The 14,274-nt window shown below is 40.7% G+C and overlaps 1 protein-coding gene across 1 annotated transcript in view; it reads left to right on the forward strand.

Annotated features, from left to right (window-relative positions):
- The window catches only part of LOC130929945 (vertebrate ancient opsin-like), a 154,582-nt gene that overhangs the window by 114,458 nt on the left and 25,850 nt on the right, over positions 1-14,274 (forward strand). Inside the window, exon 3 of the mRNA XM_057857582.1 lies at positions 5,683-5,916. Coding sequence (XP_057713565.1) covers positions 5,683-5,916 — 234 coding nt within the window. The remainder of the gene's footprint in view (positions 1-5,682; positions 5,917-14,274) is intronic.

Below are 14,274 nucleotides of genomic sequence, written 5' to 3' on the forward strand. Positions count from 1 at the left end.
GTTCACCAAGAGGCAGTAAAGCTCCTTTGCTCATTACCTCGCCACTGAAGTGGGATATTATTTATTCATTTATTTAATTGGGACAGTGCACATTGATGAACATCTACTAGACATTTATACCATCCGTTGTTCCCTCTAAGCTGCGCGCGTGCACAATCGCACACTGATTGCACATACTGAGCTCACAAGAAAATCTATGCAGTGCACAAAATAAAATTCAACAGAATCATATTGTAGCATCACTAGGGCTACTTTCGCCGCTGCAGTAATGTATCAGCGCGACACTCCTATTGGTACATTCAAAACGGCAATGAGATGCTCATGTTGGTGCGGTCGATACGGCAACACGACGCTCCTATTGGTTGGTTACTACAACAGGACTGTATATAGTTGTAATGCAATGACCTGGGTGGGTGCGGTGAAAAACAAAGAGTGAAAAGTAAGCTAGGGTCTGGGGGGGGTTGGTTCAGGGCGCTGGTGCTTCTCTTGCCCTGCGGCCGGTGGTTATGGCGGGGACGGGGCCGCGCTTGCAGGAACCTGCCTCTTAATTCTCGCACTCTTCACTTTGCAATGTAAATATATTTTACCCTGGCACCTACATATTTATTCATGCCTCCGGGGAGAGTGGGTGTGTCGTGTCGGTTAGGGGGCTGCAGCATTGGCTCGTGGGCTGGCTGGGCGGGCGGGGGAAGTTGATTGGTGGCGCGTCCCTTCATCCCGTCCCTGAAGGCCAGTTGATGGGGATGCAGATGGATCCCGGGGGAATGACGGTGGCCACCTTGCAGGGTCTTGGCGCTGGGACGGCTCCCACGCGCTGTAAGGATTTGCGATCAGGCAGCATCGAATTGGATGCCAACGTTCCCACACACTCACGAGGGATTCACACAAATACTTGGTTCTATACCTTACATGGCTGATTTGTGTTCACTCAACCACTCCCAATCACTTATCTTTCTGCCCCCCCCCCCCCAAACCCCCCCAAACCCCCACCCCACACACACACACACTTATTACACACTTACTAAGCTTATTTTCAGCTATTTGAGACGGGTCTGTTCATTCCTCTGGTTCCACTACTTGACCTCTCAGCCCTTGGAGCTCTGGCAGGGCGTCGACCTGAAGTGGAAAAAACATTTACATATTCTATTGTTTAGGAATAGCCATTTTCACTGTATTTTCAAATTCATACATGAGTCTCATGTAAATGTAAAATATAATAATGCAAACTATTAGGTTTATAATGGAATTTAGCAGCTTACAAAAAGAAAAAAACTCAATTTTTGTCATTGTTTACATGGGCAATAATTCAAGACGTTAATGATTCAGCAGTGAGGGTCACTCTGTTCAAGGTAGGTCTGGAGGGCTCAAATCTTATCAATTTTAATTGGACCGTTGATATGTTTACGATAAATAGCTATATTTTGTCATTTTATTACCATCATTGAGGGGATCTATGCCATTGTTTGTCAACTCCTCTTGCTTCCTCTTCAAATCCATGTCTCCTCTTTCTATAGACTCCACATCAGACTCGGCATAATTTACTGCTTGTACTCGCGTCCTACGGCCTTTTGCTGGTATTCTACACCTTCTTCTACCCCTGCCTTGTCATTGTGATGCCATATTTCCAATATAACTCTGATCAAAATTGATTATTCCAGCAGAAAGACGATTTAAACTTCACAGATGCAAGATGACGCGAACCTCGACAGGATTTTTTCAGTACCTCGGGAAAACTCATTTAGTTACGATGCAATAATGCCGCCATCCGGTGTTGAATGAAAATGGTACTATTCGTCTATATACTGCTCAAATATGACGTCTTGGAATCTCGATGGGTCTTGTATCCATTCCATTTTAGGTAGTGTAGGCACATTGTTTGCATCCTGATTAGCGTCTGGCTAATAAATGTTAGGTCCAACATAAAATTACAACCTCCTCTTCCTCCTCCTCCAAACTCTCCTCCTTTGCTCTCGATTTATCGCTGTTTAAATCATTGTTTGAAGGGCTTTGTATGGCGGCTGTATGTATAGAGCTGCCATCGCTGTTCCCGGTGTGACGTATCACTTCCAGGTTCATCCCCTTTCAGGCTCGAACTTCGGAAACGCGATTATTTTGTCAAATATACAACATATAAATTATTTTTTCATGCTTTATTTGTTGGACAATGTTTAATTACTTTAATTGTGACCCTATTTGGCATGTTATGAAATTACTTCACATTTCTGCTATAAATGTAGTTATATCAAATAAGAACGGTTTAAATACGCTACGTGACTAATGTGGTCAACTGCTTTAAAGCTACCACAAAAAAACGCAATGGTTAAAAGTATGAGAGGGTTATACATGCTTTTAACTGATGTGCGCATGCGTGCGAATGTTTGCGCAACTGTGCTGAGCATTGTGTACAGCAATATTAGAAAGAAGCTTCTTCTTTTATATTACCGTTAAATACATAAGCTTGACGCTAACTTAATGGGAACTATTTTTTTCACTGGAGATTTGGCTAGTTCTTATGGAGTCACAGGAGTGCCAAAATTAAAAATAAATAAACAAATGAATAAATAAATAAATGAATGAATAAATAAATATAAAGAGAAATAAATATATAAATAAATAAATGAATAGGCAAATAAATGAACGAATAAATAAATATAAAGAGAAATAAATATATAAATAAATAAAAATATAACTATACTATACTACTACTACTACTATACTATACTATATATACTTTGTCATTGACATTTACTTTTGGTCATTAACAACCACAAACGGAAAAAACAATGACAATTATATTTTTTGCTTTGCCTTTTCTGTTTGGCTTTCACATTGTCATTGTCATTTGTCGATCGCCTTTCCTCTTTGGGAATGTAAATGGCAAATACGCAGAGAAACGGTCTGTCAATCAAATGACATTGGGAGGGGCTTTCCAACCAGGAATAGTAGTCGATAACTGATTATTCCTGGTTTAACTTTCCGCACATGCGCCGTACGGCTACCCAAGCGCGACCGCGGCTGTTTTGTGTGACTGCACTACGCCACTTCCTCCAATGTCGTCATGATTATAAACGCGAAGATTCGGACATAGAAAATAATTATTCTTTGAATGGTCTTATTTTTTTTTTTACCGGTCTAGAAAAATGTATTTCTATCGTTGAATCTATCACGTAAAAAGTCTATCCATATCCATATCTATCCAGTCTATCCTATCCATAAAAACCGTACGTGCAACTCGATAACCGACGTCACTTTCCTTCAGGTAAACTAGGAATAATCAGTTATCGACTACTATTCCTGGTTGGAAAGCCCCGCCCAACGTCATTTGATTGACAGACCGTTTCTCTGCGCATTTGTCATTTACATTCCCGAAGAGGAAAGGCAATCGACAAATGACAATGACAATGTAAAAGCCAAACAGAAAAGGCAAAGGCAAAAAATACAATTGTCATTGTTTTTTCCGTTTGTGGTGTTCAATGACAGAAAGTAAAAGTTAATGAAAAATATTGTCATTGTTTTTTCCGTTTGTGGTTGTTAATGACCAAAAGTAAATGTAAATGACAAAGTATACCGTTATATTTGTATTTATTTATATATTTATTTCTCTTTATATGTATTTATTCGTTCATTTATTTACTTATTCATTTTTTATTTATATATTTATTTCTCCATTCATTTATTTATTCATTCATTTATTTATTTATTTTTAATGTTGGCACTCCTGTGACTCCATAAGCTCTGACAGTGTTTGACGCAAGTTGCAACAAACGGCAGTAATTTTGTTATACAACAAAATATGAAGAGGATTGAAACCGTTACTCACCAAATCCAATATGCTGGCAAATGCATTCATCTGAAAAAAATATTGGGAGTGAGACGTCCCCTCGTCCAGCGAACGTGAATTTGTGCTTAGGGCAAGATCATCTGTCGTAGTTAGCGATCTTTGACGCTATCCTTTTTTCCACTTCAAGCTTGTTTCTCACTTAGCGGTTGTGAGACTTAAAACCTCGACGAAGTTGCTCTTTCAGCTAAGCCTAGACTAACATTCGTCTATGTAAGTTTTAAATTAGTTTGTATTTTGAATTTGAAAGGAAAATGTGTTTTGTTTTTGGCGAACTTTTTCATGGTGCTAATCAGTTGATTTTACTCACACATGGAAAAATACTATTGTACAACGTTTTAAATGTATTCATTTTGTATATTTCAGTTACCACGATTTGAGAGCTCAATAAATTGAAGAATTGTACGCTTTGTGGTTTTTTTTGGGTTTACTGGCACTGACACACAAAGCAACAAACGGGAAGGGGTGAGCGCTGTCGCACCGCTTTTGGCTGCATTTTTGACACATGAAAAATAATAGCGAATCATGTACTACGGTGTGACAGATAATTATAGTGGTTTTGAAACCGCGACACCGGAACCCGGCACATGCCTACTCCCAACCCCCCCTAAAAAGTTTCTCCTCAGATCTACACGATTCACGTAGGTCACTGTTTTTGACTTCAAAACGGCGAATTTCGCCAAAAGGTGAGAGATTCTCATGTCTGATCCCTACTTACTTTCCCTGCGCTTGTCTGGGGAACTTCCACCCGCTTATCATTACCCCCTCCCTCTTCTTTTCTCTCTCCCTGGACCGGCTGCACGTCAGAGCGGCTGCCGCTCTCATTCTCACCATTGCCGGAGGCTGGGCTGTTGACTTGTTACCCGACGTGGCCGTTGCAGCCAGACTGCTGCTTGCGAAAATATTTGTCAACTTATGACATTTTAATGCTTCACTCTCCAGTTTCTTTAATTTTTTTCTCCCTAATCTTCTCCGCGCCACCCTTCTCTTTTCTTTTTTTGCCACCACCATCCATATTGACGCTCGTCGCTATTTTGCTTCCACAAGGAACCAATGAAGGCTACACGGTGCTTTCTTCGTTGTTCTATCAGATTGGCCGTGAACAGCCAGGCGCATTGCTGCCACCTGTCGGATTAGATGCAAACTGTAGATAATCAAAGGATAGGGGGGATAAAAACAGTTAAATATAATGAATGCTGCCTCTAGTGCTCAATCACGGTATTGTTGCACGGGGCTTATTGATTGCGCGGGAGGCATTAAAACAAAACTATCAATTCACAATGAGAAAAAAAAGAAAACAAACAAAAGTAATGTTTAACGCAGGCGACAATTTGAAAAGTAGTGGAGTAAAAGGTACAGATACCTGCTGTAGAATGCAGTGAAGTAAAAATGCCAAGTACCACTTCATATTTGTACAGATGCACAAAAATGTTCTTAAGTACTGTAAAGTATTTTTATTTCATTACATTCCACCTCTCCCGTCAAGGCATTAGAACCTGATCATTGCAAATGTTAATATGTAGCTTGTTATTCTATCTTCTGATTGAAGTGCAACATTGGTATGATAACGCATTGGTCCACTGTTTCTCCATGGCAAAGTACTCATCTAGCACCTCAAGGGAGATAATTGTGAGCTCTCAATATTTGGCCTGGTTGCAGTACCAATTTTGGCCACCAGTCTTATACATTGCTCCTTTAAAAACTTCCCGTGTATGTAAATCAAAGTCAAGTAAAATATGAACACATTTGCCATGTTTTTTTGTGTGGGAGTGGATGTTGTTTCTATCCTCGTGGGTCTAAAAATACCCCTACCCTAAAACCTTTTTTGACCTTGCTCTTTGCAGGTGAGGGGGGTTAATGTGTCGATGAGCAGGAAACGGGAGCAGCGAGTCTTGTTCATGGTGGTAATCATGGTGATCTGCTACCTTTTGTGCTGGCTGCCTTATGGTATAATGGCCCTTTTGGCCACTTTTGGACCACCTGGGCTCGTCACGCCTGAAGCAAGCATCATTCCTTCGGTCCTGGCAAAGACGAGCACAGTCATCAACCCGGTGATATATGTCTTCATGAATAAACAGGTAAGGAGAACTGGCCATCCAATTGAGTAACATACGGTCTGGGCTCATCTAAACCTTGTTTTGCCTATTTAGAACACTGAGCCAAGGTCTCACGAGATGTTAAAATCTCTTGAGGGGTGAAAAACATAAATAATGTGGTATTGGTAATGTAAATTGGCTATCTCTCGGTGGCACACTATCTAAAAACAAACATTCACTAAAAGGCTTTTGTTAATTTTTATTGTTCTAAATAATTTCTCACATCTAGTGTTGGATATTGGGTGGCATATAAAACAGAAGGAGAATTTCAAGTATAATAACCAGTTGAGGTTTATTACTAATGCTCTCAGTGAGTGTCAATTAAACTTGGATCAAACCAACGAATGACACTGACTGAATCCTTTGAGAAAACAGTTTTGTGTTTATTTACGAAGTATCAGAGGTGGGTAGAGTAGCCAAAAATGTTACTCAAGTACGAGTAGAGTTCCTTCAGAATGAAAATACTCAAGTAAAAGGATTCATTCCATATAATGTACTCAAGTACAAGTAAAAAAGTATTTGGTGACAAGAATACTCAAGTAATAAGTAATTTGCACTTTCGAGTTATGTTAACGGCAGCGCTCTGTATCATTTTTTTTAAATGGTGCCTTAAATTGCCTGTGACAGAATAAAAAAGTCCTAAAGAGCATTATTGTGTCAATTAAAATCATGTTTTGGGACGATTCGACTGTATAGAACAATTTGGCAAAGCGCAGATGACGAGAAATGAGTCTTTTAATCTGCTGTTTGGCCCCGCCTGTCTTTATAGCGGTCTAGCATCCCCAGCTGGATGATGACTTTGGCAGGGTAATGATTTCAGCTGATTTAGCATTCAGCCCATTAAGGGGGAAGATTCAGAATGAGGAAAATGCATCAGGGAGCAGCAAAATGCCATCAGTTGCCACGTTTAAATGGAGCCAAATATTCCAATTACAATCGGAATATTTGTTCAAACCGAATAAATGTGTTCCATATAAACACCTCATTCGGAATGAACTGGCCCAAACCGAATGGAATTTCATTCCGATTCACAGGGGTGGAATATTCCTTTTCCCAAACCGATTAGAAGTAAAATTATATCATGTAAACAGGGAAGCGGAATGGTGTCTGGTTGCGTTCTTTCTGCGCATGCTCCGTACTGACTTGGTGACGTCACTTGGTGACGTAAGTAACGTCACTTGCAACATGGCTTCCAAGCACACGCACAGCGCACCCATACAACTTTTTAAATGAACGGCGTATCATTCTGAAGTTTTTTTTCCACTTGAAAAGTTAAAACAGCAGCTGATCTGACGATCGAGCTCCATGTTTTGCAACGTGACGCTTTGTTTTGATTAATCTGAGCATGTCAGGCGGCAGTTGTCAAACGTCCTTTCGGAATAAGGGCAGTCACATGTAAACGCTGGATCGGAATAGATGAAGTGACATGTAAACAGCTGATGTGAAATTTTCATTCGGAATGATTTGAATCGGTATGAATAAAAGTCAGCATGTAAACGTGGCTATTGTTTCAATCTCTCTACTGCAATATTTTTTATAGGATATTCTTTTTATCTAAGTTTTTTCCCCAATTGCTAAATAAATGGTATGGGCGTGACAAATAACAGCACAAGCTAAATAGAATGTAAAATATTAAAAATACATTTTTCAGTACGACAGGGCAAAATTACTGCATGATGGTCAAAACTGCCGACTTCTTCCTCTCCCAAATGGTATTTTATGCCACCGGTGTTAGTCATTTTGTCATTTCCCTGCCCCAGCTTCGGAGACGACATGCTAACCCGAACCGAGCGGTGTTTCCAAGTCTTTTTCTTGCCTTTCGAAAACGAAAAATCACACAAAACTATCCCGACCACCGATCGGCCAGCCTCTGGAGGCGAGCAAGTTATGGCTCGTCGTTCTGCTGTGGCCACGGCAGGCTGTCAGTGCTTGTCGCCAGGAATGAACACCGAAAATAGCCCATTCTTGGTGGACAAACCACCCAACGTCGGAGCGGGAGGATGCTCGGGGCCAAGCCGAGTAAATCGCATTCTCGCCGGGCACGCCTTTATCCACCGAGAACCAACCACCGTGAAGGCCACACGGCCGACGACCGGTGGCTTGTCGCACACCATGGTCGCCGGCCATGTGGCCTTCTTGGTGGTTTTTCACCTACAATATGCAAGCCATTTCCTTATTAAAACGTTTGCCATGATCCAGTATTTGACACGATATAAAACACAAAGTTTACTCACTTCCTACCAATGGTTCCACGGTTGTCGGACTTGTTTTGCCCATCGCGGTGAACAAGAATCTTTTGGAAATCCAAAGAGCCTCACACTACTCTCCCCGGTGTAGCAAAAAAAAAGCCTGCAGCGCAATGGGCTGGCGTGACGCAAAAACTAAACGAATTAATCTGCAAAATCACCTGATCCATAGTAGAATTCGCAGTCCCTCTGCATGTTATAGTGACGGCTGCATTGTGAAAACGATCTCTACCGCTGACGTCACATTCGCCTCCTTCCTCAATCCCGACACTGGCCGGAAGTCATTCATTTCATGGCGCGGGATTCAAAAATAGAATGAATATATCGATCGCTTCCACACACATCCAATCGGTCCATTTCATTCGGGAGCATAAAATACTACTACTAATATGAAATAAACATGCTTTTTTTGTGTCACAGGCACTTTAAGGATGCCATGTTATTGTGCAGGCTGACGTTATCATAGAATGGCAAGCTTGACTCTGATTGTTATAATGGAGTCATGTGATTATTGCTGCAACATCTCATTGGTTTAACTGGTAGTGCCACTGTTGGAGTCTGGTAAAAAAAAAAAAAAAAATTTGGTTGATCTAATATGTAGATTAAAGAGGAAAATTTTAACGACTAGTGTAGCCCAAAGTAGCGGAGTAAAAGTAGCGTATCATCGTCCCAAATCTACTCAAGTGAAAGTAAAAAGCATGGCTTTGTAAAACTACTCTTATAACTACATTTTTCTCAAAAAGTTACTCATGCAAATCTAACGGAGTAAATGTAACGTATTACTACCCAGCTCTGCGAAATATTAAGATTGCCTATGAATGGTGTGATATGCTCTACATTTATGCTACAATAAAATAGAATAAAATGTCATTGTAGTTCATCATGAAATTTGAATGCTGCTACTTTTTGTGATACAGAAAATGGGCGTAAACAAAGGTAAGAAGAAGGCAAATGACAATTTTAAATGTAACATGAAAACCAATAAATAATCAAATCAATTACAATAATGCAATATTGATAGTGGATGTACCTGGATGTAACTTGGTGATGAGTGACAAATTTGTTACCAGATGCATAGACATTTACAGGTGTTTTACGAAATTTTTTACGAAAATTTCCAGATCACACTTTTTATGGAAGATGAGAGGAATTTCGTAACGGGTTCGCAGTGAGTAAGCAACAGGCACACTTTTGCTTATTAGACAATGTTTATTGAATAGAAATTGTAAATGAAATGAATAAATGAAGCTTAATTGATTACAATCCCACAAAAGCAAGCAGAAACGAAATCAAGAATAATTACACCGCTAGGTCTGAATTGTAACTCTTACGAAGTAGTTAAAAACACACAATCACACATAACAATGGTGCTAGATAATTAGTTGTCGAAGCTAAAATATCTTCCCACCAAAGCGCAATGAGTTCCTTTATGATATTGAAATCAAGCTCTTACCTTGTCGACAATGAACGGAGGGCCACACAACGTTCCTGGTTTGAGCAATCAAGGAACTCCAGCCAAGCGACTACGCGTGGAATCCTCTGACCGACCCTAAAGTGTGGTCCGGGATCAGGCTTTTTATATGCATAGGTCACGTGGGAACAGGGGGGGCCAACCCGTGATCTCAGGCGACACACTGCGTCATCTCTTTGTTGTCGTGTCCAATCATGGTTAGGCGCTTTATTGTGTAACAATGATGGAATAAGCCAACCCCTGATCTCAGGCGACACACTGCGTCATCTCTTTATTGTCGTGTCCAATCATGGTTAGGCGCTTTATTGTGTAACAATGATGGAATAAGGAAGGAACTCATGGTGCCTTTATTGTCGTGTCCAATCATGGTTAGGCGCTTTATTGTCGTCGTATAACAATGATGGAATAAGGAAGGAACTCATGGTGCTTTAGTACGCAGTCGTACTTTGTTATATATATACTTTGTTATATATATGGGTATTAAATAATGGTGGAGCCAGTGCGGGTCACAAAAAGGTCACAGGTGTTTTTCCCTTTACAACAGGTTAGACAATGGCACCCTGACTGACATTAGGTATAGGGATGAAATTCTTGGATCCATTGTCCAAACCTACGCTAATGCAATGGGACATGGTCTCCTCTTGGTCCATAACAATGGTCAACCATATGTTGCTAGAGCATACAGGCAGTTCCTGGAGGTTGAAGGAATTGATACCATTGACTGGCCCCCATGTTCACCTGACCTAAACCCAATAGAACACCCCGGGAACATTATGTTGAGGTCAATCTGGCACCACGAGGTTGCTTCTCAGACTGTCCAGGAGCTCAGTGATGCCCTGGTCCAGATCTGGGAGGAGATCCTCCTGGACAGCATCCCGTCTCATTTGGAGCACACCCTGATGTTGTCAGGCATGTGCACAAACACAAACATACACAAACTACTCAGAATCATTTTGCGTTGCTACAATGGTATTCAAGCAAAATTGACCAATCTGCTGCATCGTTTGTTCACTTTCATTTTGGGGTTGTCTTTGATTTCCCCCCTCTATATGGTGATAATTTTAATTTCTATCAAATTACGTGACATTATTTTCTTACTAATACATCATCTGCTTATTGTTAAGAAAAAATAATTGTTCCCAATGGTACGGTTGGGTTGGCCGGTTGCCCTGGGCGGCAAATTGGTAGGGACGCATGCTCGCGAGTAATTGTCTACTATTATAATTGGCGCGCCTATTGTAGAAATGATACCCCTCTGCAGACCGAAGTTGCTGTCTGCACACAACTTCAAAAGGAGAAGGAGGAGGGGGCAGGGACTGGATCAGTTAAGTTATGTGTCACTTACACTTACACTTAGGGTTGACTTTGATTCTTAATGTGCAAAGAATCTTTTATTTTGGAAACCGCTCGCGTTTTTTTTTCCAGTTCTACGTTTCCCGGTTCAAGTGTCTGCTCCTTCAGTGATGATGTGAGTATGCCTTGTAAAGTGAATTAATGGCACTCCACATAGATTGTGAGCATTACTCACAATGCTAAGTGGAGGAATACTTAAGAGGTCTGTGAATGTTGACTAAAGTGATCCCTCGTTTTTCACGGTTAATGAGGACCGCCCCCCGCAATAATCGAAATCCGCGAAGTAGAGGTGTAGCTTACATTAAAAAATATATAAATAAATTGTGTGTCCAATGTATTTTGGTGTGTTTATTTATTTAGCATTGAAAAGAGATACGTTTAAGACATGTTTTTCCCCAAAGTATGTCTTTATTCAATGCTTCATTGAGTGAGTCCTTTCAAATCAACTCATGCCGTTTAGAACAGCACACAACACAACGAGCTGCCATAGCGACTACAACCAATTTTTTAATAAGTTAAACGAGATGGTGCCTTTGAAAAGTAGGACTCTGGCAAGTTCTATGAAGCTCCCTTGTCACTAGAGGTGGGAATCTTGCAGCAACCAACGATTCGATTACGATTCAGAGGCTACAATTCGATTATTAATCGATTATTGATGCACCCCCCTCCCCCCAGCTATTAGCTGCTTGTTTTATACATTAGTTAGAAACGTACAAAAATCCTCTCGGGCTTAAATAAACTACTCTTTCACTATGAAGTTAACAGTTCAAAACAGTAAATAAAATGCTCAAGTCCCCATTCTGTATCAGCAGCTTTAAACAACATTCAGTTAATTTTAATGTTTTGAATCAACCGTTGAAGTTGTTAAAATTGCTCCCGTTATTCCATAATTTTCCTTCTGTCTACTTTCGACATGTGAAAGTTTTAAAACTTTTTCATTATTTAAAGATAGATTCAAGTCAGGATTTTGCCGATTTAGGAGTACTTCAGATAATAAGTTAATTACCTTATTTTTCGGACTATAAGTCACAGTTTTTTCATAGTTTGGCTGGGGGTGTGACTTATGTGTGAAATTATTAACACATTATTATATAATTTCACATGTTATTTTGGTGTTTTGGAGTTACACTGATGGTTTGGTAAAATTGTTAGCATGTTCTTTATGCTATAGTTATCTGAATAACTCTTAGTAGCTATGTTACGTTAACATACCACGTTTGCATGCAACATTATCATACTGTATACTAAAGCCTGAGTTATGGTCCCGCGTTGCGGTGACGGCGCAGCGACTACGGCGTCATTTGACATTCGATGGTTCTCCGGCCAGGTGACGCGTTGCTCTGTAATTCACCGCCAAGCCACTAGAGGGGTGTCGCGTTATGTTTGTACGGTTTTGGGGCATGCTTGTGACTTCCTCTTGTCTAGTTTAACGAAGAAAAAATAAGCATTGCAAGATGGAACGCTTGAATGTGGATCTTCAGCTCATCAACATAGAGTAAATGTTGATCATGCAAATGTTGAGGCGCAGGCGATGCAGAAGACGGTTTCAAGGCGGTCTGTCCAACTTTTCATCCCGCATAGAGTTCTAGCCTCGGGTGGAAACCAGCTAGCTGTAGCAGCTAGCTTCAAACTGGCGTCGAGCACTGCGTCCAGCGTTTTGTCCGAGGTCAGCAAAGCCCTCCAGCCCGATTTGTTTGCCGTCTTCTACAACCAGCCAGTGGGAAGCCATAGCAGATTTCTGCCGTCTGTGGAGTTTCCCAAACTGCGTTGGAAGCATTGATGTTTTAACGTTATCATAAAAACACCGAGGCACTCTCAATCAGTGATAATGTACTGTGTGTGAACTGTCTGTTCTTGAGAAATAAACATCAAAACAACTCTTTTGACACCAAACCAGTGCTTTATTCTTCATATACTTGAAGTGTGACATGTAAATAAGTCACAGACTCACAGCAAACATATGTACACAATAAATGATGAAGTTCACCAACCAAAAATACGACATAAAGTGATAAAAAGCTGGCAGTTTTTGGCCGACTGGATCACCGCTTCGTGTGGCCATTCGATTCCGAACACACACATACTGTACTTGTCTCGGTGGTTCTTCCATTTTTTTTATTCAATCACTGGCTGACCTCCAGCCCCGTATATTCAGCAATTTCCTCCCACGAATTGCTTGCCATTTGGCATTCTTCATAATGTCTTGACGAGACATTGTAGAAGTTGTCGTACTTGGTCTTCGTTGATACTCTCGTCGGCATGGTCCATTTTTGCGTGTAGAAAAGAAATGTTTGAGAATAGCGGTGATTTTGCGCTGAACCAGAAACAACAGTCTGAGCGGACCAATCATAGTCCATTTCCACCACGTCACACGCGTTGACGCGACACGAAGTCACAAAAAAAAGAAGGATCCAGAGAGGCTACGCCGCAGGTTTGGAAATCGGGTCTTTCTCGACGGAGCAGGTCTGACGCGGAAGCATAACTCGGCTTTTTTTAAGCATGTTGCTCTCTATTGTATTTTTATTTCTAATTGCCTTTCAAAATAACATATCTGTTCTATGTGTCGGATTTTATCAAGTAAATTTCCTCCAAAAATGCGGTTTATACTCCGGTGTGACATATACAGTGCCTTGCAAAAGTATTCGGCCCCCTTGAACCTTGCAACCTGTCGCCACATTTCAGGCTTCAAACATAAAGATATAAATTTTTAATTTTTTATCAAGAATCAACAACAAGTGGGACACAATCGTGAAGTGGAACAAAATTTATTGGATAATTTAAACTTTTTTAACAAATGAAAAACTGAAAAGTGGGGCGTGCAATATTATTCGGCCCCCTTGCGTTAATACTTAGTAGCGCCACCTTTTGCTCCAATTACAGCTGCAAGTCGCTTGGGGTATGTTTCTATCAGTTTTGCACATGGAGAGACTGACATTCTTGCCCATTCTTCCTTGCAAAACAGCTCAAGCTCAGTGAGGTTGGATGGAGAGTGTTTGTGAACAGCAGTCTTCTGCTCTTTCCACAGATTCTCGATTGGATTCAGGTCTGGACTTTGACTTGGCCATTCTAACACCTGGATACGTTTATTTTTTAACCATTCCATTGTAGATTTGGCTTTATGTTTTGGATCATTGTCCTGTTGGAAGATAAATCTCCGTCCCAGTCTCAGGTCTTGTGCAGATACCAACAGGTTTTCTTCCAGAATGTTCCTGTATTTGGCTGCATCCATCTTCCCGTCAATTTTAACCATCTTCCCTGTCCCTGCTGAAG

The sequence above is a fragment of the Corythoichthys intestinalis genome, chromosome 14, assembly GCF_030265065.1.
Source record: "Corythoichthys intestinalis isolate RoL2023-P3 chromosome 14, ASM3026506v1, whole genome shotgun sequence".
Classification (NCBI taxonomy): domain Eukaryota; kingdom Metazoa; phylum Chordata; class Actinopteri; order Syngnathiformes; family Syngnathidae; genus Corythoichthys; species Corythoichthys intestinalis.